This window comes from Pezoporus occidentalis, unplaced genomic scaffold (assembly GCF_034315485.1).
Source record: "Pezoporus occidentalis ecotype Australia unplaced genomic scaffold, CSIRO_AGI_Poc_V1 ctg76, whole genome shotgun sequence".
NCBI classification, from domain to species: Eukaryota; Metazoa; Chordata; class Aves; order Psittaciformes; family Psittacidae; genus Pezoporus; species Pezoporus occidentalis.
In genome coordinates this window covers 3,119,728-3,146,855 of record NW_026916115.1, presented here as the reverse complement: position 1 = coordinate 3,146,855, position 27,128 = coordinate 3,119,728, and the positions used below count along the sequence as shown (strand labels likewise).

At 42.8% G+C, this 27,128-nt stretch overlaps 1 protein-coding gene across 1 annotated transcript; it reads left to right on the top strand.

Moving 5' to 3' along the window:
* The first annotated feature begins 509 nt into the window (after window positions 1-509).
* On the top strand, window positions 510-26,824 carry TNN (tenascin N). The gene is given in 19 exon segments (XM_062602198.1): window positions 510-739; window positions 2,152-2,285; window positions 7,207-7,665; window positions 8,619-8,996; window positions 11,684-11,771; window positions 11,773-11,942; window positions 12,834-13,019; window positions 13,561-13,650; window positions 13,881-14,144; window positions 17,028-17,288; window positions 18,274-18,527; window positions 21,588-21,594; window positions 21,678-21,808; window positions 22,308-22,437; window positions 23,311-23,465; window positions 24,528-24,624; window positions 25,295-25,453; window positions 26,133-26,271; window positions 26,455-26,824. Coding segments are annotated over 17 exon segments (3,105 nt in total). The 5' UTR covers window positions 510-739; window positions 2,152-2,285; window positions 7,207-7,253; the 3' UTR covers window positions 26,639-26,824.
* The last annotated feature ends 304 nt before the right edge of the window (window positions 26,825-27,128 follow it).

Below are 27,128 nucleotides of genomic sequence, written 5' to 3'. Positions count from 1 at the left end.
TTTTTTTCACCTCATGAATTTTGGGTAAGTTTTAGCATTTAAAAACACCACTGAATAATCAATGCTGAACAGTGAAAACTCTGGAAAATTCTTCAGTTGCTCTAAGCTGCCCTGAAACTTTCCTGTTTTACCAACTAGGACTCCACTCAGACAGTGTTTCAAGTAAGTCTATGTCCTGCTTTCAGGGAGAACATCCATTAAGTTTTATCTGTTGAACAAATAATTTCAATTACCTTTTCTGTTCATGTCACCTTGTTACCTACACCCCAAAAGTCCAGCGAGAAGCTGGATTCTCTCTCAGTTTCTCATGCTGCTTTTTGTCTGTGTGCCTGGCATTTTACTTCAATGCCTGGTATATTATACTGGTTCTGAGGTATACAGGTGTAATCTGGAAGAAGGAGCCAGACTGGCAGGCTAATGCAGTCAAATTTTGTTATCCATGCTGGAGTCAGCAGCAACAGGTTCCACAATAACTTACCCACATAGGCTGTTGGGGCAGGTGATGGTGATCAGTGCAAAGAAGCCATTTTTGGTGTTGATGAAGTGGTTAATTCTCCAGAGCCTCTTCAGTTTCTGGCTGCCTTGCCAACCCAGGTGTTAGCTGTTCTGATGGTTTTTGTTCTGTGGATGTGCCAGGCTGAAACCACTAATACCTGTTACACAGAGCATTAAACAGGCATAGAGGGTTAGCTACATTCAGATTTTCTTGCTTTGGATGGGTCTCATGAGCCCCAGAGAGGTGAGATGCTTGTCACTGGCCTTGTTTCCCATCTCTCTGTGCTCTCTTCATACTCTGAGAAGCTGAAAGACTGCTTTTAAACTTGCATGAGAGAAACTGCAGCAACAGCCAAGTCTCAGTGTGTGTGGGCTGCAATCCTTCTGTGAGCATCCAGTTCAAAACTCAGGCTGTTTGTAGCCATGCTTCCTGGTGATATTGTGTGTTGATGCATGACTGGCTTGGAAGATTTCTGGTGATTGCCAGGAGAGAATTTCAATTTCCTGATGTTATGATCTATAACTTGCTATTTTTTCAGCTTTCCAGCAATCTGTAGACTATTAGCAGGGCAAATAAAGCAGAGAGCCAGATATGATCAAAGGTGATTTGCATGTTAGAGTGTGCATTTTTTTCCTGCAATATTTTGTTCCACTTCCCCTTGGTCTCCCTGTGTTAGGTGATCCAGTTGAGTGAGGAACTAAAGGGTATGGGAAGGAGAACTATTTCTTCAGCTAGGGCTGAATCTCTGCCTTGCTCAACGGCATCACCTGTGTCACCAGCACTTTCCCAGCTGTGGAGGTGAGACCAGTTGTGCTGCTTTGCAGCACTACCTTTCCCTTTCTGTAATGGGGTTGCCTAGGATAGAGTGTTTGGTACCTGCAGCTTTACAAAATGCAAACTAAGTGAGAAAGCTTGGAGCCCCAGTGTGAGTTTGTGGTATTTGCCGTGCTCAGCACTGTAAGTACACTCTATTCAACTTCACCCCCCTGTTACAGTGACTGAAATTGGCAAAGGCTAATGAGGCATGATGATAGCTCTTAGGCTGCTACCATCTTCAGCTCTCAGCACAGCTGTGAGGTTGCAGTAAAGCAAAGCAGATGGGAAGAATCTGAGAGAGTTTGTTAGCTGAAAACTGAGCTCAGCAATGCACATGGTTAAAACAATCATGCAGGTACTTTAACAATGCCTACAAAATGTAATTTAAGCTCTCAAGGTTAGTTTGTTTTTTTTTGTTTGTTTGTTTTTTTGTGTGTTTTTTTTGTGTTTGGTTTTCTTTTTTGTAAGTATTGCACTGGATAAGTGCAGTGTTGTGTTTACTGCTGGTTTTTAAGGTGTTTTATTTTAACTTTCTGTGTTACTCCAGCTGAATTTCACATCATTAGTACTACAAATGTGCTTGTCAATATGTGGGCGTCAGTGATAATTCTGGAATGTTTGCAGCCAGATTTGCAGGGCCAGAAAGGCTTTCTGGCTTTTAAGTAGAAACAGAGCATAAAACAAGTAGATGATTCTTCTTGCTAGTGAGAAAGACTGATACTGACTAGGGCAATTGCTCCCAGGGCCAGCCTGCTCCTTAGGTGGTTTTGGGAGGGAAACACCCCAAGGTCTCTATTGGTTCCTTTCCTCTGGTCAATGGGGACTTAAATTCCCTGCAGGGAGTACTATTGGTTTCCAGCTGGAGTGGGAAGAGGAGAGGACCTGGTGACCTTCCAGCTTGTTCAGATTACCTTTGCACAGTGGTGGCTGCATCAGAAGGGCTCTGAATCAGACAGATGAAAGTACTTGAAAGGTAAGAGAAAAGTATTTTTATTTCTTATGAGATTCCTGTTGCTTGCTCTGAATGAAAAACCCAGGCAATTTTTCTTTCGACTTCCTATAGCAGATGCCCTCCAAGGCTGTGAAAGCCTTACACAAACATCAATAATCCTGTACTATGGGCATGTAGTATTATTGCAAAATGTATGGTAGTATTTAATGTCACTCCATTTCAGAGGGCTTAAGTTCTCCAACCTCATATCTGATAGAGTAAATCAGAGTTTTGCTTTTGGCTTTAATAGAGCTAGGATTTAACTTACAGTTATTGTAGAATACTTGTCCCGGTACTTTCTATTTTAGGGTCAGATTTCTATGTGACAGTAGCTGTTTTAAAAACCCTTTCTTTTATTATGAGATTATACTGGAATTTGATCACCTGTAATTGCAACAAACACTCTTGGTAACTGGTTGATATTTTCCTATCCAAAAGCTCTTCCTCTTCTTTCTAGTACATCTTTTCACAGGCTCAGTGGTGGAAAACAGTAGAAGTTCTTTACCATGCATAATATTTACACAATATAAGTACTTTATTGATTATATTATTTATAATAAAAATGTCATTAATTGGATAACTAAAATTGACCAAATGCAGGAGTTACAAAATTTTTGAGCTGGGCAGGCAACAGAACAAAGATTTCTTTCAGGAAAGACAAAGTAACTTAGAGTGGAAGCTAATGATTTAGCTGCATCATTTTTTTTACAAAATGCATATATATAGTAACAAGGAAATGTGCAAATACTGCTAAGTTCCTCTGCACTTTCTAATGAGTGGGTAGGGTTTTGGAAGCAGCCTCATTCATGTATGAGCAGTTAATACATTTTGCTTATCAGACACTGCAGAAGAATTAGTGTAAAAGAAAAGGTAAACATAAGGATAAAACTAGAAGCACAGCACCTACCCAGCTGACTGTACTTCTGCTTTTCTTTTAATTATTTCAAATAGGTAACGTTCATTCAGTCTAGAATTTAAAAAAAAGATAGATACTTGTGAAAGAAACAACCATTGCTAAATTAATGGGTGCATTTTTTTTTGTTGGCAGTCATTGGTTGCCTTAATTACAGCCATTAATTCTGTGAAGATAACATAATATTGAAAATGCTGGCTGGCTTATTACAGCAGTTGCACTGAATTACTTTTATGACCAATATCAGAAGAAAGGAAACCTGATGCAGAGCTTTCTAAAGCATGTGAGATTTGGAACAGTAAAATATTTTCACCACAGAAAATAGAGACAAATAATCCTATTGGTTAAACTAAATTATACTTATGGAAAGTCTGTAAAATTCATAGCTTATCTCAGCTGAATGCTTCACTGAGAAAAATGTGTAAAGCAGAAGGAAAATGGGCTAGACTTCTTAGCCCATTAGTAGTAGTAGTTAGTGAACAGTAGTATCATTTTGGCATATTCTGGCCCTCCCTTCATTTTTATCAGACTGCCAAGAAAATATAGTAGCCCCAGTGAATGAGTTCTGCTCTTTGGTGTTACTGACTTGTCATTCTTTATTGCTAAAAGCTTTGCTAGATGCAAGGATCATGACTGTGTTCTAACTCACTCAGCGATGAGCTGGTTTATCAATTCCTGTGCTGTTACATCTGCTTCTGTATCCAAGAACACAATTTTGCCATGTGCCTCTGCAGGCGCATTTGCTTCTTCATAAGCTGCTGCTGCGTGCTCCCCTGCTCCTGTGTTGTCATCTCCATGCTTTCAACAGTACGGCATTCTATAGTCGATATCTCTTTGAGGGCAGAGCACATGAGTGATATCAATCACTGATAATGCTTGTGTCTCCTGACCTTAAATGACACATTCCTAGTGTTGTTCAGGCAGGTCTGTTGCTGCTTTTCTTGGGACCTACTGAAGTAAGTGATGGCTGTTTGGATATCGGCAGCACTTCTGTGAACTTGCTTAAGACTTTGACGTGTCTTTTAATACTTGTTGTTTCTTTTGTATACCTCAGAAACCTTCCCTGATTAAATGTGCCAATTTTCTAACTTAGCAATTAGGAAACTGTCAGCTCTCATGTCTCTTCAACAATTTGGCAGCTTCTGTTCTAGCCCTAGTGTGCAAAAAGCTGTGCTCAAAAAATCGCACGCTGTATTCTCCCTTAGTGCTTACAAAGCTCAGGTCTCACCCTGTGGCTCCTTTCACTGCATATCCGTTTTTCCAGGCTGTTTTTCCACAACTTCTGTGTGTGTTGCTTCTAATGTTGTGTTGCATAACTCGTGCTGCTTGGATTGCCTACTCTGCCCCATTTCTCAGTCTTTGATCTTATAATTGTCTCTCTCTTCCTTTTCTGCAGCCCTGGAGCTGTTCTAGACCTGCATTTCCTTCTCCTGTAACTACAAGTTTCCCTTTCTCTCTCCACTCCTATCTCATGTTGCCTGGGTGTCACCCTGCAGACTGTCTACATCCATGCCTTCATCATCTCTTGCCTTGATTGAAGCAGCTTCCAGACATGCATCTCCTGTGGCTGCCTGGGTGCTAGCAGAAGACAATACTGCAAAGGCCTATACCCCAGACCTTCAAGCACTGACCTGTAGGATGAAAAAAGACTTGGAGTTAGATCATTAGAGTCTTTCATATGAATAGAGTAGGTTCTGTCCAGCTTTGATCATTCTGTGCTTTCCTTTGCAAAGGTTGGAAAGATGTGAGCAGGGCTTCTTCTATCCTTTTCCTTAGAAGAATATTCTGTGCCTAGTAGATCTGGCTGTTTGGCATTCTTTCCCAGATTAGTCCTTTCCCTAATCTGCTATTATTGCCAGTCGTACATATGACATGATAGTCTCCATGAAGAATTGGTTAATCATACTCTTTTTAACAGCAGGGGAAAATGTCTTTATTATATGATGAAGAAGCCAAAAGAGCTGTCCTCTTTCATTACGCTTAACAGAAATGCTTATATTCAGTTTTTTTTCCTCCTGAATGATTTCTAAGCCCAGGAAAATCTGAGATCAATTTGTGGTTCCCAGGAAGCCCTAATTAGTAATGACATCATGTTCCAACCCAGAATGCTCTTCAGCACTTGATGCTGAGTGAAGGGATTTTGTGGATGTGCCTGTCTGGGGTGGTAGGAGTGGTTTTGGGGAGTCATCTCCAGGGGTTTGGAAATAAATCCCACAACACAAAGCTTTTGGGGTTTCCTACAATGGACTGGTGAGGATCTGTAGAATTTAGACATTAAATTTGTTCACAGCTTTGAAGGAATCTCTTACATCTTCATTTGTTTCAGAAGTCTACATAGAAGAAAAAGAAAGTTATAGTTTCTGTGTGTCTTTGAGGGAAAGGAGTCTTGGGAAACAGAATAGCAGGTGGGTCAAGGTGGAAAAATACATCTTGGGTCACAAACAGGCATCTGCAAATTCTCAGGAGACAGAGACAGGGAATAAGCCCTTGCCTCTGCAAAGCAGCATACTTCCTCCCCCCCCCCCCCTTTCTTTTACTGCTAGTTAAAGGCAGGTAAGTGCTGAATGGAGGGGGGAGGAAAACCCAACCAAACTGCTATTTGGGAATAAGCAGCAGAGATAATTCCCTTAGATAAATACAACAAGATAAAGAATTGTAAACTGAATCTTGAAATCTATACCCCATTTTTGTTGATTTCAGTGATGATTTTGCTTGAAGAGATATGCACCAGAGTGACTTGCAATACACGTATAAGCAGGTATAATATGCATTTACAATCTTGATGGATTTTAGCACCCAAAGCCTCATGTTTCTGAGCATAAAGGGCACCTTCTTGTAGCTGTAGGGCATGAATATAATGGTAGGGATATTTCCAGTTTTGGCAGACATTTAGGAGATATAAGGATGTTTCACAGAAACAGTTAATTTTCATTATAACTCAGGATGGCTTTCAGAAATGTGATGATAATGGAAATAGCAGAGGAGCTGAAAATTTAGTATAATTCTTTAGGACTGGAGTCCTCCTACTTTATATAGAGTACTATCTGGGGCAGCACTATTATCTGAGTTCAGATGTGCTGTTACTATGGATACCTACTGGCCAAATGCTTTCTAGTTATCACATTACCTAATTTAGCAATTAAATAATGATTTCTCTTCTAGTGCAATGAATAACATGACTTCTTAGTTAGTCACATATGGTGGCATTTTGTATTTGCATTGTGTGATATGAAATTCTAAGTATTTAACCAAGTATATATCACCTCCTGTACAGATTGACATCTACCATTAGCGCCAAAATTCAGCTTGTAACATTGACTAAGCCAAGCCAACTTATAAATTTATATTTCTAACTTTACATTTTATCCTTCTACCCATGTTTGTTTAGTTTCTTCCTTCTTGTTATTCTTGCCTCTAAGGTGTTAGTTTCTTAAATCAAAAAATCTCGCTTGGTTAACTAAAGTTTTGTTTCTGTTAAAAACTGTATCTGAAGACTTTAAGGTTAAATGTTTGGTCTTCAGATTTGACCTCTAAATGTCAATGCAGTTAAACATTAATATGTATTTACTTTTAAGGCTTAGTTTTGAGACTTAATCAGCCCAAAACCATGCTCTTCCTATGTATTTATTTATGCAGGGTAGGAAAGAAGGAATGTTTTTGAAATAGAAAAATGGGAAACAGGTGGGTTTTCAACATCCTCTTGCTCCATGTGTTAACAGATTTGCTCCAGTAACTTCTATATCAACCTTCCCAATGCTGAGATAACAAATCAGATAACTGAGTAGAAGCAAAATAAACTTAATCCTTCAAGTGAATCCAGCATTCAGTGCAGGTGCTCTACCAACCTAGTACTGAATTAGGGCAAAACAAATAACTGTGGTTTGGGTTGGGGTTTTTTTTGTTTTTGTTTTTGTTTTTTTTTTTTTTAAGAGAAATCATGAAAGCCAACTTTATAACCATACGGTTTAATTTCTTTTCTTTTTCTTGAAGCACCTGTGCTGTTTGAGGAGTCAGTGCTGCCTCTGAAAATCTGCCAGATGGATTTCCAGAGCTGGCTTGCCTTTCCAATGGGGGTATTGCTGTGCTGTGCTCTTCAGACAGCTGCTATTCAACATCCTGCATCTCACAACTGCACCAGCGATGGTCAAAGAATATCCTTCAGCCACTCCTACAAGATTGACCTGCCCACATCCTCCCAGATTAAGGTGGAGGCAGATCCATTCCAGCGTGAAGACAACAGTGGAGTGCACCTAGATCCTGGAGAGGCTGAGGAAAATGAAGAGCAGAATATAAGCTTTAGGCACAATATCCATGTGCACGCACCCAAAGGGGACTGTGAAAATTTGGCCCACAATAAAGGTCTGCTTGAAAGGATAGAGAAGCTTGAGAAAGAAGTGGCAGAGCTGAGAGAAATTTGCAGCCCTGAGAAGTGCTGTGGGGGAAACCAAGGTAAGTAAGAATTCCAGTATCTGTTCTTACATCCCAGGTACAGCCTATTTACTGCAGTGATTTGGGGACTGGAATCCATTTGTGATGGTTATTGGGGGTTCTCTGTGAGTGAAATAGTCCTACAGATGGGAAGGTGCTCTGGTTTCTGTGATGTGAAAGATCTGAAGGTCCCAAAATGTGGTAGTATGTACAACTTCTGAAACCAGCGCAGGGGACGAGTGGAATGGAACAGATTCTTGACTTTTACAGAGGTGGGAGGATTCAGTGGACAGGAGGGAGGAAGGTGAAGGAGGTACTTCTTGTTGCTGTCTTTTCCTTTCTTACTTTTGCCTTCATAATTCTGCAGTTGAGAGTTTGTCTGTTTATTTCCTCCTTGATAACTGACTGAAAGAAGAGCAGAGTTTTTATGTTTTGTGGTGGCCACAGGCTCTGCCTGTGATAAAAGTTTTATACTACATGTCCTCTAAGAAAAGATTTAATGAACTAATGTTCTTTGGGGAATGGAGACAGGGAGAAGTGCTAAGGCTTTGCTTACATGAAAAGTACAGGCGTATAACAGATGAGAATAATGTGCTTTCCATCTTTATAACTGTGGTGAGAAATGGTGAGCTTAAATTACAACTAGGAAGATTCAGGTTAGAGGTTGTGAAAAGCTTTCTAATTGGCTCTCTGGGGCAGCCATGGAATCTGCGGTCCTGCTAGCTATGGACAAATGTGTTGGGAAAGGCAAGGGTGGAGCTGATCCCTCTTTAGACCTGGGGCAGATGGAGATGGTGATGTCCTCAAGTATTTTTCAGCCCATATTTTCCAGTGATATTTATGTTTTCCCTTTAATGACCTTGAGCACACCTTTTCACTACCTTTGCATTGCTATATTCCTAATTTTAGTTGTTTATTTTCTCTCACCTGTGTGTCACACTTGCTGTTGTGCACCCGGGTGCTGCTCTGGCCAGATGTCTCGCATTGCAGTGGCCATGGGACGTTCCTGTATGAGACATGCAGCTGTAAGTGTGCTGGGGGCTGGGAGAGCAGTGACTGCTCCAGTCCTTCCTGCCCCAGCCACTGCAGCAGACATGGGCGCTGTGATGGTGGGAAGTGTATCTGTGATGAGCCTCACTTCGGTGAGGACTGCAGCCATCAGCTTTGCCCTGAGAACTGCAGCAGTAATGGGATCTGTGACACAGCCAAAGGTGTCTGCCAGTGCTATGAGGAGTTCATCGGGGAGGACTGCAGTGAGAAACGATGTCCTGGGGACTGCAGTGGCAATGGGTTCTGTGACACAGGAGAGTGCTACTGCCATGACGGCTTCTTTGGCCTTGACTGCTCCCAGGGTAAGACATTCCTGTGAGTTATTTCTCCCCTCATGCTTTTAAGCTGAGTTTTCTTTTCTATCTTCTATAATTATTTGGTTAATGCTGTAGCAGCTAAGTGTGGGGTCAGAATGTTCTTCTCGGAGTTCCTGCTGGTCTAGGCATTGGTGACTGATCCTTGTTATCAAGAATTGCCTGGAAATATTGTTGAATTTGGGGAAAGGTGAAAAAGCAGTTAAAGACAGTGTTGCACAAGCCTGTGTGTAGCAGCTGAAGGGAAAAACAAAACCGTATGGAGACTATAATTGAAGAAGGAGCCAGATTCTGTTTGTTGACATACAAATGAGACAATAGAAGGTCAAATCATGTTTGCTGCAGTGTGCATTCCTTGCTGATAAGGTAGTTGATGTGATAAAACCTGTGAGGCAAAGGATGCATAAATCCTTTAAATCTCCTTTTGAAGTGAGATCTTTGGGAAATTCTCCCTTCTCCTGCTTTGCTACAAAGCAGTAGGATTTGCCTGAGAAGACCTGAGTGAGCTGACCCTGAGACGTGTGTCCAGCAGTTTCCCCTTAGCTCTGAAAATCCTATAATCTTCATACAACCACAGGATGATACTCCACGTTTCAGCATTCAGCCTTTTACCCTGAAAGCCATCTTTCCTTCACTGCTTGGTCTAAACTTGCACAGCTCCTCATAAAGGAGAAATAAGCAACAGACACACACTGAGCACCAGGTATTGCTCAGTAAGAGCTTGTAGTGACCTTGCTTTCAGGTCTTTTTTGCTCTGGGTCATCCCTCATCTCTCAGGCTTGATCTATCTGCTTAGAGACTTGTCTGTTACTTAAAATATTACTAGCTCAAATTCTTCATCCAAACATGAGGTCTGCATCAAAACAGGGTATTAGCCTGTGCTCTTTCTGGGCTTTGTTTACTGGCACTCCAAAATAACACTGTGGTATATCTGAAGATGAATAAATGAATACCTTAAAGTGACGGTATCCACAAAACCAGTTCTGTGATATCTTGGCACAGTATTAGTTTAACCAGGAAGTCTTTGCAATGATGCTGTAATCAGGAAATTGGAAAAGAAAATAAAGAGGGACACTCTGGTGTTCCCAGGGGAACCAAGCTTCTCCACAAGCCCCCACGTGAGCTCTCAGCCCAGCACTGGATCTCTAAATGTGCTGCTCATTTCCTGCTTGCTTCAGCCATTAGGACCTCAGCCTGCTTCTGGAGCAGAAGCTGCCTGATGGACAGAGGTTAACGAGAGTGAGCAGAACACAAGATGGACTCTGGCACGGCCCACAGCCACCCATCCTCCTGATTCACCTGAGCAATTGGTGCTGTGCCTCTGATGAACCCTTTCTCTTCAGGCTGTCCTCAGCTGCTGGAGAGCAAGAGCAGGAGGTTTTCGAGGGTTACCAAGGCCAGGCAGTTGCCTCCTTCCCCTTCACACCCCTGGCCCTGACCAGACACGTTTTTATCAAATCCTGAAGTGCTTGGGGTTGTCATGTTGGCTGGAGAAGATGGCTCTGGAGCAGCTTAGGGCAGAGCAAACAAACACATTGCAAAAGCAGATTCTCCTGGCCTAGAAAGTCCCTGCCTTTGCAAGAACCCACTGTCAAAATGTCCTGCTTGGAAACAAACTCCTAGGCATTGCCCTAAGAAGATGATAGTGGTTTCTTACACCTTACCTCTCCAGAGAGGCAGATAGAATCCTCTTCTGAACTATGCTTAGACAAGGGATAAACCACATCATATGTGTTCAGGTTCTTTATTATGTTATTGCAAATATGAACTATTCAAATCTAGCTTCTGTATCATAAGAAAAGGCAGGATGAACATTCTTGCATTTTGTGCAGAGTTTTCTCAAAAGCAATGGCATGCGCATATCAAGGGTAGAATTCAGTGAAAGCTGTGAATTACACGAGGGAATGAATGCTGCCTTTCAAGTTAGAAGAATTCCTGATATTATCTGACCTAATGTTGCTGACACATTCCTTTTTACATGCACTCCAGGCACTTGCTGTCTGTACTTTGCTATCTGTTGATGCCTTGCTAATGAAATACAGCTCATAGATGGTTTGATCAGTTTATGATTTGCTTACTTGTAATTAAAACCAGGTAAACTTTCTGACAGATGTTTTACATTGAATGTTTTCAAGGGTTGCTTTCAAGACACTGATGAGCTGTCTGTCTTGTGGCAAAATGGCTAAGACACTATTGGTGTTCAGAAATCTGTTATGTGCAGTGGGTTTGCCCAGGTCTCCTCCAAGGTGTAAGTTTCCATCAGTAGAAAAGCTCAGTTTTCTGCCTCTACCACAGAGAAGCTGTTCCCCAGTTTTGGGGACCAGTTGACTTTTCTGAGTAACTGAGTAATAAGAAAAGAAGGTTTTGGCTTGTCTTTTACTTCCTAGAGACATTGGAAAGGACAGCTTCATGAGAACGTTTTCCTCATGCCAGTGTGGGTTTAGAAGCTGGAAAGAGTCGTCCAGGAAATTACTGTATTTGTTACTGGCTGTAGTATTCATTTGTACTTAATGATAAGCTGTTGACCAGAAATGGACAAATCCAAGATGCCTTCAGACTGGGGCTTCTAGTTCTGCATTCTCCCTGTGTTCAAAATAGGTTTGAAAAAATGTCTCGCTTGGCCATGTGAGAAGACGTCAACCCCATTGCAATGTTTTCCTTTGTTTCTCTTCTAGTGCTTGCTCCTCAGAACCTGCAGCTACTGAACTCCACAGAGAAGTCTCTGGCTGTCAGCTGGGATCCAATGACTGATGTAGATAATTATCAGCTATTACCCAGTGGGGTATGAGACATTGGTGAAACAAGTCCACATGCCCAAAGAACAGTTCATCTGTGAGACTGTGGGTCTCCGGCCTGGCACCATGTACAATATCACACTTCATCATGTGAAGAAGGGGACTGCTAGTGAGCCCAAGTATCTAGAAGCAAGTACAGGTAGGAGCAGGCAGTATTCTTCAGTCAGAAGCTGTAGATCTTTAGGGCCAAACAAGCAAATTGTTTTGTTTTGCAGGTTTGTAATATCCTGTCTGAGCACCAGAGAGCACTTTTTCTTCCCAGCTTCAGTTGCAGTTTTCTGTCATTGATTTTTTTTTTTTTTTTTTTTTCCTGGAAAAAAAATTCTGTTCATTTTGTTCCCAGATATGTATCATTAGGGCTGAATGTATTGCAAATTTTGCTTTATCTTGTCCAAATTCTACTTGCATTGGCTCCCCTGAATTACAGGGAATCTGTGATGTTTCCCCCTGTAAGAAGCAGGAATAGAAGTGTGCAAGATAAAGCCAGGACGTTATTAAGAATAATACACTGTTTAACCAGGTGCAGAAGTGACTTTAAAGTAGACAGAATGTCATTCCTAGATAATAATTTGCCAAACATGTCTGCAGCAGTGAGCTTTTCCTGATAATCTCTTCCTAGGACTGTATAAGCCTGGTGCTACTGAGGTCAGAAGATCAAGTGTGGAAAGATTGCATATTTGAAGTAGTCTCTGGAGAAGTGAAATGCCATTGTGTAAGCAGATGACATTATGCTGTCTGCCTGGACTTAGAAGAAACAGTTGAAAATTTGATTATTTTGACATTTTTCTAGCACAACAAGTGGGAGCTGAGAGCCAGAAAACTCTTGAGTTGGAGTGTTACCATGGATAAAACTAAGACTGTTCAAGCAATTATTGTACTGTACTTACTTAAGACTTCAGTTTGGCTCAGGAAAATGTCTTGGGTCTCAGAAGCAGATGACTGGGCAGGCAGGACTGTTTAACAACTTCCTATCTTATATTTACCTTTTTGTGCTGGTGCTGCGTCTTCAACCCTCTGCTGTTCTTCCCAGCTCTATCTGCATTCAATGCCATCTGGATGACAGAAGAAATGGAGCACTCCCTGGAAGTGGAATGCGAGAACCCACCAACAGATGTGGATTATTACAAGCTGAAGTTCAGGTCCCTGGTGGAGATGGATGAGAAGCAGGTCATGGTACCCAAAAGCAGTAGCCCTAAGAGCAGACACATAATGACTGGTGAGTACTTGTGGGTATTCCAAATTAGTCAGGGGCAGGAAGAAATTACAGGAGTGATTGATGGTCAGACCATAGTCCTGAGATGATGCTTCTCTCATGTGTGGATGGCCAGTTTTCCTTCACCTTGTGCCTGCCATAGGCCAGGGTGAGATCTGTTAGTGTTCCACTATCCCATAATTGATGAGTGTCTTCAGAGGGAGAAAACTTCTATGCCCTGTGGACAGGAAGCTTCAAGGCATATTAATTCAGCTTTAATTCTGTCCTTGTTAGGAATAAAGCATATTCTATTTCAGAGCTGGTAACACTGAAGGTATATGGAAATCTCCATTTGCTGCAGTTAGTGTATGCCCTCAGGGCAAGCCCAGACCAAAAGTGTTATCAAGGCATTCTTAAGACAAAAGCAAGTTAGGTAGAAATCTAAACTTTAAGTTCCTCTCTGCTACAAACCTAAAACTGGAATAGACTAAACAAAATGGCTTTCTTTAAGAAAAAGATACTGCCTTCCCTATTTGTTGGTAACTTTCCCTTTTTCTCTCTGTAGGCCTGAAACCTGGCACTGAGTATGAGGTCGCTGTCATACCCATGAAAGACAATATAGAGGGGAAACCATCCTCAGTGAGTGGTAGGACTGGTATGTAGAAAGTTTCTTTAATGATAGTGATGTTTCTACAGGGTTTGGGGACAGATCTGTCATGATCTCAGCACAAAAGGTGCACAGTTGGCTGCTTCTTCATGCAGGAGCTGCAAGCAGATCTGCTTTAAGCTTGTCTACACTTTATTAAACAAAAAACCTAGCCCTAGCTCAGTCTTTCGCCTTGTTTAGCTGGAGGTTCCTAATCCTGCACCTTGAAATCTTCTCAGAAGTTGATAGCCCAACCAGTGTGGCAGCTGACCAAGTGACAGAAGATATGGCCACGGTCTCATGGAATAAAGTTGAGGCTCCCATAGAGAGGTACATGGTGAGATATACCTCACTTGATGGAGACACAAAGGAAATAGAGGTGGGGAGTGAAAATGACATGGTCACCTTATGGGATCTGGACCCAGGCATGCAATACATCATCTACATCTGTGCAGAGAAGGGGCCCTATAGGAGCAAGAAAGCAAGCACCGGAGCTGTGACAGGTAAGTTGTAGCAGCAGCAGTGGCGAGAGGTGGGTTTGAAATTCAAACTCCTTCATCAGCTTTACTTGTTTTACTGAAGCCTTTTCTGATCTGCATGCTTTTTTTAGTGAGGCAAAAATTCATGTCATTCTTACTAGTGTGGTTGAACAGGTCTCCAGGTCAGCTTGAAGACAATCTTTGAGTCCTTATGTATGGCAAGGCATCAGTTACTACAAAGAACAGTGAAACACAGCAAAAACTAAAGCCTCATAACTGGAATATGTAATTCATGTCTTGCCTTTAAATTGCCATAAACCACCTCCAGGCTTTTCTTTGGGTGACTGTTGTAGCTTTTCCCAAAAAAGACAGGGGGCTCATACACATTTTGCACAGATAGTCATGCCAGAGCGTTTCCTAAAAAGGAAAATCACATTTATTTGGATCATGGCATAAATTAAAAGGGGAGTAAAATTTCCTGAACAGGGTGTTTGGTTGCTGTCTCTTGGTGACAAGTTTCCAAGGGAGGGCGCTTGCAGTAGTGTTTGCAGCTCGGTTGGGAAACTCCTTAAGCCTCTGTTCTGCTCAGTTCTTATACTCCAGCCAGCCGCAGTTCAACGTGGCTGTGGGTACAAAAGCAGTTTGTACTGACTATTTACAAATGTCTTATCTATGTGCAATCTGCACTTTAATAGCAGAAATTTCCTAGGGGAGTGTTTGGGATGCTCCACTCAGGATGTTAACCAACATATTTAAGCATATAAATCTGACTAGACACAAGAGCTGCCTCAGGGAATTTGTAGGACTGCCTGAAGTTCCCATCCAGAGGGGATCACTAATGATCAGTCAAATGCTTAATTAAAAAGCTCAATAAATCACCAGCTTTCAATTGTTCCATTGTCTCAAGACAGCCCATGTGCTCACTGATGCAGGGGACTGGCTGGGAGGCTTATGGATCACTCAGGAAGTTAAGAAGTTAAATGCACTGCATATGCATACAGGCACAGCCCATACCCAGCTGCAGCACAATTATAACTAAAGAAAAAACTTGATTTTTGTATCACACAAGAAAATAATTAACTTGATTTTTTGTTGCCACAGGTGAGGATCTTATGCTGCTAGCTAGCTGAGCTGTGATTATTCAAACACAAGTTCCCAGTGTGTGCTGCTCTAGGGTGACGCAAAACACAAACAACCTTCAGCATCTTTCATTAAAATGAATTTTCATCTTGCAAAAGAAGTGACATTAGTACACACAGGTGGAAAATCACAACTTTTACAACACTAATGTGTTATAAATCACAGTACAGCTAAGCTGATGTGTGGTAAATTACAGTGTGGCTGTTGGTTGTGCATTTATGCCCTCGAGTTTAAAGCCTGCAGCAGAATTAGAAATGCTGTTCCGGCAGTTTGGGAGGCATCTGCAAATCTTTCATTGCTCAGGATGCTAAGATGTGTTTAGCAGCTTAGTGAAGAAAAAAAAAATCCAGCAAAAAAAGCCCCGTTTGTGAAGGTTGTGTAAGGGCTGTCCTTGAAGGGCCCTATTCCTGTAGGCTGCGTTGTGATGGTGAGTTAAGGCTTGTGAAACATAGTGGCATTGTTTCCACCTGTGAAAGGGCAGGGGAATGACTGTAATAATGGGGGGAGATTGAAAGTGGCTTTTTTTTCTAGTGGAGAATGTGAACTTGGTTTTCACTAGTGCTGCTGCCTTGTTCTTCACCTTTAAACCTCTTCCCCCCAAAAATTGGCAATCTAGTGTCCATGTAGTGGCCAGATGGCTGTCAGAAGACACGGTCATGATCTTCTGGGATAGGCACTGGCCTCTGGACAGATACTTGATGAGAGACAAAACAACTGATGGGGACACAAAGGATGTGGAGGTGGGGAAGGACTAGAACATCATTGCTTTGACAGGACTGAAGCCAAGCAAAAATAATGCCACTGGCCTCTAGGCAGACAGGGGAGCCCAGCAGGCATCAGAGCTGTGATAGGTAGGAAGCTTTGCTTTACTATAAAATAATCTTGTTCCAGGAGAGGTGTATTTCAGACAGGGATTCTGCGCAAGTGATTTTAGTTTTTTGGGGTTAATTCCCAGACCAACTGAGGCAAGAGCTTGTGATCTTCAGAAAGCAAAAGACACCAAGTTCTGCATGGGCTTTCCTCTCTGTCTGTGCAGGGCTGGCTGTGTTTTTGTTGCTCCCCAACAGAAAGCCCTGCTCTTCCAAGTGTGAAGAGGAGACCTAGACCCAAGCTGAAATACCTCTGAAATGGTCACCTCCAGCTTTGTAGTTTAGGCCTATCATTGATAAGAAATAAAGGATGAGAAGTGGAAGAAATTGGTAGGGCCCTTGAAGAGAAGAAGTAAGTGTAGCATCATTGGGAAAACTTGTGTTCTTCACTCCTAACTGTTCCTGCAGAAATTAGCAGCCCAACACAGGGTCTTGCCACCTTGGCACTGCCATGCAGGTATGCTTACCTATGTATCAAGAATGGCAGGGTGTGCTAGCAGTTAGCACCCGTTTTTAAATCTACCTTGCACTGTATTCAACCATACAAAATTATTTGGCTGCACAAATGGTAATATCCAATGGGACTCGCTCAAGTGTCAGTTGTTTACACTGCATGATCAAAACACAGTTTATAGCTAAAGATAAAACTTCTATTCGATTTACCAGGTTAAGCTGGTAAAAAAAAAAAACAAGCAAGGCTTTGGACACGCAAACCTTTTTCAGGTCTTTGGGCATAGAATCATTTCCCCAAACTCACTTTTTTTTTCCAAATAGATTTCATAGTCTGATAAAGCGTACTGCCTCTGGCTATAGAACTTGTGTTGTTTGTGTCTTTAAACCATTGTAATTACCACAGCATTACGCTAAAACTTCTAATAATTACAACTTTCACTTCCAGAAATTGACAGCCCAACTGAGCTGCTGACTGACCAAGTCACAGAGGATGCCATTACTGTTTCCTGGAACAAAGTCCAGGCTTCAATAGACAGATACAGAGTGAGCTACATCTCAGCTGATGGGGACACAGAGGAGAGAGAGGTGGAGAAAGACAAGAATGTCACTACCTTGGCAGGACTGAAGCCAGGCATGGAGTATGTCATTTATGTCTGGGCAGAAAAGGGAAAACAGAGCAAGAGGGCCAGGGCTGAGGCTGTGACAGGTAAGTGGGCAATAGATTTTATTAAGAGTATAAGTCCAGCTTTGCCTTAACACTGAATAAATCCATCCCAAGACATTTTCACAGTAGAGGGAGATTCAGGCTTAACAAGTCAAGACTTCAGGTTAGTGCATCTTGCTGTGAAACCTATTCAACATCACAACAGAGAGAACCTAGTTACCTTTATGTACTACAAATGGGCCATGCTGCGAATACTAATAGGGATTAGGGAATATGAAGCCTTTGCAGCAGTCTCTTACGTGTTCATATAGTCTTGTTTTATTTTAATTGCTTTATTTGCTTATCCTTCATCATGGAATAAGGAAATTCTCAGTTCCTTTTTGCAGATTAATAAATTACAGTGCAGGGAGACTAACAGTAGGCAGGATGCCTTTTCTTGCAATAAGATGATTAATCCCGGTGCTCAGTTGTTCTTACCAGGACTTTCCCCTGTGATTCCAGTCCTGGTTAAGGAGGTGTAGTGATCTGCCGATTGTGAGGGTTGCTGGCTTATAACAACACTGTAAAGTTGAACATCTGAATCCATTGCAAGCGGTTGCAAGCACTTGAGACCCATGCTCTAGGTCAGGATCTTGTTGAAGGGTGATGAGTAAATGTGTATCTTAGTCTCTTAGCAAAAGAGCTTTGGTTGTTCTCTCGCTTTCTGGACAGGTGATACGTATGTGAGCTTTTGAGGCTTGTGACCATGAGAAAACAAGAAAGTAACAGTATCTTGCTCTGCAAAAGGCTCACTTCTGTCCAGGTCAGAACTGGCTGTGCTGTTCTCTGGGAAAGCATCTGGAAGTATTAAAGATAGACCCCAGTCAACCCACCTCAGACCTCGATACCTCCCAGCTTTGTGTGTCCAATCAATATGTGATCAGAGATAGGACTTGAAAAAGGAAGAAACTGCAAGACTCTTGAGGGGAAGGAGTGTCACAGTGTGACTCTGACAGCCTGTGTCCTTCCCTTCTAACTATCTCTGCAGAAATTGACAGCCCGGCTCATCTAATGACTGACCAAGTGACAGAGGACACAGCCACTATCTCCTGGGACAGGGCCTAGGCTCCTATAGATAGGTACATGGTGAACTACACCTTTAGTGGTGACACAGAGGAGGTAGAAGTGGGAAAGAACGAGACCACTACAAGACTGACAGGACTGAAACCTGGCATTGAGTATATTATCTTCCTCTGGGCAGAGAAGGGAACACAGCAGAGCAAGAAGGTCAGCACTGAGGCAGTAATAGAAAATATTTTTGCTTCTACATGATACTGTGTTGTGAAGGTAGTCTTACTTTCTGGCCTGTTGCAGAGCATATTTGTCTTGTGGGGACATTCATGCTACAGGCACCTTCAAGCTTCAGACAGAGATGGTGCTAAGTCTAGATAACTTTTGGAAAATAATTACTACTCTTAATTGAGAAACTGTTAGCCCAGAGTGAGCTTCACAACACTTTGCTAAAGCACTCATCAGCTTTGCCTGCTCTTTTTGGTCTTCAGGTATGCTGACCTTTGCAAGTGTGGCATAGCTCTGCCCCAGAGTATTACACTGCTGCTGTTGAATCCTGTCTAAACTTAGGATGGCTCAACTAGTGTCACTGATTAGAATAGTATTTATCAGTGAATAAAGACTTGGAAGGAAACACCTCAATTTTAATTGTCTTCTCCCAGAACATGAAAAGGAAGCCTGGTTTGAGCCTGGATAAAGTTTCTTAACTATCAGTAATTTCCTCTGTATAATCAAGGCTTTTGCTTGCAGAATTTGGCTGCATAGCCAGGCTGAAGACTGACTGGTTGGCAGAGGACACTGCTAGCATTTCCTGGGAATGAGGGAGAGGTGGGGCAGGACACAGGTCTTGCTATCCCAATTATTTTTAAGCCAGATGTGGTGTGTATCATCTGTACCTGGACAGGGAAAGAAAGCAACCAGGCCAACAGGGCAGGCACAGACACTCTCATGGGTGACCTGTGGAAACGCTGGAAAGTGATTTTTGTAGCTATGGAAGGAGGAATGTGCATTTTCACTACCCAGAGCGACCATAATGGAGACTGCTGATAAAGACGATTAAAGTGCACACATTGTAATAAAGAGTGACGACAGCTGATGGTACCCAGTTTATTTCACTAGTCCTTAGTCAAAAGCATGCCGTCCATCATGTGCTGTTATCAAGCCTAGCAGTAACAGAGTTTTAACAACTAAAGTTAAATCATTTTAGAATTGGGAATGGTTTAAATTAGTTGCCTGCCTTTTGGCTCTTGACCTTAGACTGGTCCTAGCAGACTGCCAAGTTCCTGTTCAGCCAGCCATAAGGATTATGGTGTGCTGGGAACATTTCAGGGTCATTCCACATCCACTGGCCTTGCTGATATAGTTTTTCTTAGTTTGTGAATCAAACTGGTATGAGATAGAACAGTTGAAGCTTGGATTTAGGGCAAGATGTCAAACAGTTCTCCAGCCCTTACAGAGGTCAAGGGCAGCTGATGGAACCAAATGAAGATCTCCTGAGCCCAAAAGAATGAACTAGAAATGCAAGGAGTTTCAGCAAATTGAAATATTGTTTGGTTTTTAACTGGAATTAAAATGGAGACACCTGGAAATTTTGCATGAAGTGAAACTGGGAGAGTGAATGCATTTAGCATTAGTAGGTTTAGCTTTGAAATACCTACACAAAACACACGTACTTCCGGTTTTGGTGTCCTCTTTCCAAAAGTAAGGGCACCTCTGCTAAAATAACACAACTTCTGAGGGGGGAAAAAAACCCAACATTTTCACGGTGATGGCTGGCTATTCCCTGGCATTAAAACGGGCTGTGGCAGGGAGTTTTCTGCGGTGGCCTGCTGACCCATGGAACCGCTGGCTGGCCTTTAAGAGCGGTGCTGTGGAACTGCAGACTAAGGCGGCCCTTCCCATCCCTCGCTTCTCGTGATGGATTTTGTACCTTCTGGCGCCCTCTGCTGTCCAGCCGGAGCTACACATGTAGTCAGCCTCTCGAAAGGTTTCTGCCTGGTTTTACTGAAAGCAGTTTTTTAGTGGTCTCCCGGGTGAGCCACGAGTTCATTAGGTAATGTACTAATGCCTAACTCGTGAGCCTAGTGAAAGATGGTCTTCAGCTATAAGGAATAGCCAGAGTAAACCAAAATGCTGTGTGAACTTTGGTGTTCCTGTCCTTGTTGTTCTCCTTACATTTGGTGTTTTGATTTCTTGTTCTCTGCCTTTGTTTTAAGCAGTAACCCTCCGCACGAGGAGTGCAACGTTTCCTGGGAGAAGCCGCTCTTCTCATTTATCTAAGGCATAGCTTGACCTTATCTTTCTCTGTGGCCTTCTCACAATGTAGTATTTCACTTGATGCATTGTAGTTGTTGTTAATGCTTATCCTCATAGCACTCTTCAAGGTCTTGAAGAAATTGTTGGAAGTGTTGTTCTCTGGTTTACATAGAGAAGAACTGAATTAACAGACAATGACATACCTGTAGTCCCCCAGGGGAGCTGGGGGGAAGAGGAGAGAATTGATATGAATTATTCAGTTATAATTTTCTATAAACTCAGGTCTGCTTCGGGGTTGGAGCAAATCTGTGGGCTCTTGCCTACCAAGAACCTTCTTTCTAAAACTTGGAAAGCCAGACGAATCTCACTACTTAAATTGTTTCCCTTAAGATGTTAATAAAGTATATAAGCTGTAGCAAGTGCAGGATAAAAATTAGGCAGATGCTGCTTCCATTGTTATTACTTCCAAATGAGCTTTTGTCTAGGGAAGCACTTCAGTCCTCTTGTAGGTATCTCATAAGACACTTTTTGACAGCTGCTGTGAACTGGCATTGCTTAAAAATAATTCTGTTGTTCTTCCTTATGTGAATTTGAACAGTCTGACTGCACAGGGAAAACCTGGCTAAGCTGGTGAAGGAGCTGGTGTCCCATATACAGCACAGACTGAACTGTAAAGCTGTGCATTTCCTTGTATTCCTGTGTTTACTAAAGAAGGCTAAAGCATGACAATAAAGCTTATGAAGTAAGCTTCATATGAGTAGGGAAACAAGGTGTAGGCCACTCAGCCAGCCACACTAGGGCTATGCTCCAGGACTGGAGATAGAGCCCCGAACTGACCTGTCTGTGAATGCTTCTTGGATATGAGTCTAATGGGGATTTCTAGGGCAGCTGTGTCAAGATTCTGGGCCCTGAACAGTTGAGCCAACTGCAGGGCTCACAAAACATCCCAAACCAGATCTGTAGCAGACCTTGCCACGTCTGTCTTCTGCTGCTTGCTAGCTATGCAGCTCACTAGGTAGTTTCTGTACTTCCCAGTTAACAGGCTCTGAAAGCTCAGCCCAAGTGCTGCACTGCTGTTGGTGTCTTTTGTTTGCATGATGAGACTTGAATTTTCTTTTTCAATAGAGATTGATCCTCCCAAGAACCTCCATGTATCAGATATGACTCATTCTGCTGGTGTGGTTACCTGGACTCCTCCTGCAGCACAGATTGATGGCTATGTTCTGACCTACCAGGGTCGAGATGGCACAAGCAAGGTACAGCAAATTCCTCAGTCCTGCAGACCCCAGTGAAATCACCCCTATGATTATGGGCTCTGCCAGTTGGGTCTCGTGGCTATATGGATAATTTTGGAAGGGAATCTATGCTATCCATGGCCCAGGGAGGAAGAGCATGAGGAAGGACATGTCACGAAGTCCCTCTACAGCTTCTACTCAAGACAGTAGCACCTCTTCCCAACAGATCTCTAGGTGCAGAGAACATTTTTACTTCTGTTTCCTAAACTCTTTATTACCTGGAGAGGCAGCCCTCCAGGGATAGGGTGTCCTCAGAGTCCTAGTGGTGTTCCTTGAGACTTTGCCCAAAGTCTTCCTTCTGAGGAGATGGTCTCCATGTTTCGAGGAAATACAATGAACATGTGTGGCTGAACTCTACAAGGGAAACCTGTAATTGCATATGGAGAATGAGGCACTGTGGTCCAGAAAAGCTGAATGCCATTGAGAGTTGGGTTGACCTTTGATCTGTTTTATTTGGCAGGAAATACAGCTCAGTCCTAGTGAGCAACAGTTTGTGCTGGAGGGACTGGAACAAGGAGTAAGGTATACCATCTTTGTGGTACCCTATAAGGGAGATCGCCAGAGCAGAAAGACAGTCAGTACCTTCTCAACAGGGAGGAATTGGCCTCTGGTGTTGCATGTTTCCCTGTGCTCTACAGCTGCTGTGTTTTACATATAATATAAATAATATATATAATAATGACCTTGTATAATAAAGGTCAGAGGTGGAGTTCATGTTCTACAGATGCACTGGGAAACTATGATCATAAGCAAACCATGGAGCAAGTCAGGGATGTATCTCCTGACTGGGCATCCATTCTAAGCCACGCCATCTGGAGCCTTGCGAAACACAATGGGGTGATGTGAGTAGAGGTTACTCATTGTGGTCAGTGCTGCTGGCAAACCTTGCTAGCCAAGCATGGGATAAAGCCTGCTGGTGAGCTGCCAGTGGGCAGGAGATGTTACGATACACTTACAGATCTGCCTGCATCATCCTAGTAATGGTAGGGCACAGCTGTTTAAGTACTCCCCTGGCACTGTGTAGCTGCCCAGGTTGTTTTCATAGGTCAGGAAAAGCACACCCAAATGGCAACAAATCAAACAAAATCTCATGCCAGCTTGCTGTGGAAGCCTTTCGTGCTGTGGCAGTGCTCACAGGGATTGCCAGTTGTGGACAAATTGTGAAATACAGAGACATTACAGTCCCTATTTAGTGGTACTCCCACCCTCACAAACAAGGGCTCCTTCTTCCTGCTCTCACTGAAACCCAAGCTTGCATCTCTTGCAGCCTCTGGGGACCCCATCCATGCATCACTTCCTAGGAAGTAGGGAAGGCTGCCAGCAGCAAGATGCAGCTGTGCACAGTGAGGGCTGCCGATTTCTTTACTTGTCTTTACGCTGTCCTTAGGAGATTCCTCAGGGTGTGAAATGCCTCCTGCAGCTCTATAGCCTGCTTTGCTGATGTGAAATTTTCTCTGTTTTTGCAGTTAGCTCCCTCTACCCATATCCTGCGGACTGCAGCCAGATGCAGCAGAATGGAAATATATCCAGTGGCATGTACACCATTTACTTGAAGGGGGACTGCAGTAGGCCAGTGCAGGTGTACTGTGACATGACCACTGATGGAGGCGGGTGGATAGTGAGTGATTCTCTGCTCCTCTTTGGTTTTTATCACTGTGATCTGGTACTGGTGTCTGCTGGGGCCCTACTGCAGTACTGTGTTTCAGCTCCTGCCTTTATTGAGTGGCATGCTCCAGAAAGGGTGGTGGATGCTGATGTATCCCTTCAGGCTGTCAATAGGAATGCTGTGGGAGACTGAATGAGCAATAGCATTTTTCATTGTCGGTTGTGAATGCCACACAAGTTTGTAATATTGCTGATCGAGGGCAATGGCTGAGTAATGACAGCTTAATGTGTTACCTTATGCAAGTGAGAGGTCATGGGTGGTCTTATGAGAGTTATTCAGCCCAGTGGTAGGTAAGATGAGGTAGCACATCTTAGCCTGGCTGCCTTTCCCAAGTTAACTGAGCTATATTATTTCATTTTGACCACAGTATAATGTTATATATATGGACAATTAACATCTTTCAGCTGAACTCTTAGTGTTTTAAATACTAGTGGTGTGAGCATGCACTTGAACCCTGACCACATAGAAGCTGTTGAGTGGCTCAAAGGAACCTGGAGGCAGAAACACAGATGCTTTGAAGCGGGGAATGTGTATGAACATGCAGTGAATCTGAGGTTCCCAGATAGCTGTCTCCCTAAATTAACCAAATAAAAATACCTTTATTCCCCCTTTTACCTTTCATTTTCAGGGATAAGTGATTTTCTTCACTGAAATAAGTTGTGTGTTACTGCCCAAATCCCTCTGATTTTGCTACAGTTTAGAAACCCAAATGTCTCATGGATCTTGTCTCTTAGATCATGCTCAGATTGTGATGTCCATAGGCATTTGTGGAAAGTAAACTGTATAATATGCACAACTTACTATTCACTCTAGTGCTTACATGCAGTCAGAAAATGGAAATGAATTCGTGTGTGTACCTGCTCAGATGCAGTGTACCATCAGCTACAATTGTTTGCGCTTGAATGTTTCACCTTTTCAATTGTGTTTGAATCGGGGTGAGCATTTCTCATATCCCTCCTCCTCGTCTCTCCTCAACCTGTCATGAATTGTCACTTGGCAATCCTTGCTTTGCAGGTGTTTCAGAGGCAGAGCACTGGTGAGGTGGATTTCTACCAGCGCTGGGAAAATTATGTGGAAGGATTTGGAGATCCCACAGGGGAATTTTGGCTTGGTACAGTACATGGTTGTGACCAGTGAAGAGCTGAAGATCAGCTTTGTAGAAGCACCTAAATGCTGAAATATCCACCCCCTAAGGCTGCAGTTTTGAACTGTCAGCTTTTGTGTCTTCCTTAGAAATGCCAGTGAAGCACTGAGGAATCTCTAAAGGGCCACTGCATCTTTCAGCTGACATTTTTGGGCTTTGGAACAGTCCCTGAGCAAGCCAAACTCCACAAAGGTTTATTTCAAGCTTGTGTGCCCCTATGAGAGCGGTAATAAAGAAATTGTGTTAATGAAAATTCAAATACCAGGATATTACACAAAACTTGGTGTACTCAGTCATTTTTTGTCTGTCTTGTTTTGTTAGTGAACTCTGTATCAGAGAATCCAGCACTAAATAGGTAAGGTCTTTGGAGCAAGAGTCTTTAAATGTTCTGGGAAAAATAATGCTGTGCTACAGCCAGGCTTCTGCTGGTTTAGGCTGTTCATTTTTTTTTTGATACTGCTGTCTCTTGCCGGAAAATAAGACAGCTTAAACTTGGCAAAACATCGTGACAGCATCAAGCAGGGAAGGAGGGAGGCAGGAAATATCCAATTTAACCAAAATGGCCGCAGGGTGAGAGTCTACGATTGCAAAGGTGAACAGGCTTTTCCATTTTAACAGTAATTATTTTTTCTCCTAGGTCTTGAAAAGCTGCACAATCTCACAAGCAGCAGTCCCATTTGTTATGAGCTCCATGTGGACTTATGGACAGCCAGCGAATCTGTCTACGACTTCTTCCAGGTTGCCTCAAGCAGGGACAGATATAGGCTGTCAGTGGAAAATTACAGAGGCAGTGCTGGTGAGGAGTGTCTTGTACTTGTGCTGTCTCTGCCTAGCACAGGGAAGCAAATGCTGGGACCTGTGTATTTTTGCCAGTAGCATGGGAGTTCATTAGGTCAGGTTAGATCAGATGTGGTTTGCTTTGAGGAGAGAAGTCTGTACTTCCTAGAAAGACTGAGGAGAGTATGCCCACAGGCCTGTCTCCTGCTGAAGATGGGAAAAAGAGCTGCTTTTCCATGGGGAAGAGAGGGCTCTGTAACTTGGTGAAACACCAGCTGAAAAGGCAGACTGGGAAGTGTTTCCATGGGGTAACCTGCGCTGATGGTGGAGCAACTTTTGGGGCTCCCCATCTGAGAAGTGCAAAGAGAATGGCTCTTGTTTAGGATGGAAATTTGCTCAGCAGCAGTAGTTATCCTGGTGCTGGCTTCTGCCACTTGTAAATCCTTACCATTGCCATTGTGTCCATAGTCTTCTACTTAACTTTTAAGATCTATCCTCTTGCCACAAGGTTTAGATCTTCAGCTGCCCTTGGACATGCCCTCTAATAGCAGTCCTTGAGAAATTTTTGTCTGATCTATGCTGTGCTGCTGCTTTTCCCCTTACATGCCTGCTGTGTTCTGCCTGAAGGGTGACTAAGCTATCAGGTTAAGCAACTGTATTATCTTACTTCTAATCATGTTTTTCATCTCTTCTCTTAGGGGATGCAATGACCTACCACAATGGCTGGAAGTTCACAACATGGGACAGAGACAATGATGTGGCTCTCAGCAACTGTGCTCTGACACACCATGGTGTGTGGTGGTACAAGAACTGCCACTTGGCCAACCTCACAGCAAGGTGAGTGGCAGAGCTCTGTTAGGTCTTCTCCCTAGCCTTGAGAAAACAAGGGGGTGATGTCTCTCCTTGGAGCAGGAGAGATTGCCCGGTCTATCTTACCTCATTTCATTTAAAAGGAAAATGATCCGTAAGCAAACTTACTTAGGTAAGGGGGCAGTGTTAGACTCCTAACTTGTGGTCTAGGTGCTTTAGTGAAAGAAATTTCTTGGCCTTTTCCCAGGGTGTGAATTGGGAGCCATGGAAAGGTCATGAATTCTCCATCCCTTTCACTGAGATGAAGATCCGTCCTCAGGCTTCCAGTAATGAGCCAATCCTGGGGAGGAAGAAGAGGTTTCTATTAGGGAAGAGGAAGAAGATCAGGGCTTAAACTGAACTTGGTGCAGGACAGTACCTAAAGATAATGATTCTTAACAAAAAGTTAGATTCAGATAGCTTTCTCCAATACATTGGAGACAATAGCTGACCAACATGCATCCAGATACCTCCGATTCTGCAGCTCAGCCTGCTTACAGACTTTGGAGCTCCTGATGGCTGATCTGTCAGAGACTGGGAAGGGGCTAAACATACATGACAAGGACCAACTTGATCCAACACATGCAACTTCTGTGAACTTTACATAAAACAAGCTTTAATACATGATGGGTTTTTTTTTCAAAACCCAAGGCAGCTGAGTTCTCTTAATTCTGTCCTTTCCTGGTGCTATCCACTTCAGGTGTCAAAAAATTCAATTTCAACCCACCAAAAAATAATACTCCCCCTAATTTACATCAGAGAGAACTTTCCTGAGACTGTCCTTTCTATGTTAGCCTGTGGTCTTTTCCTTTCCTCTCATCATCCTGGTAAAGAAAGTGATCTTG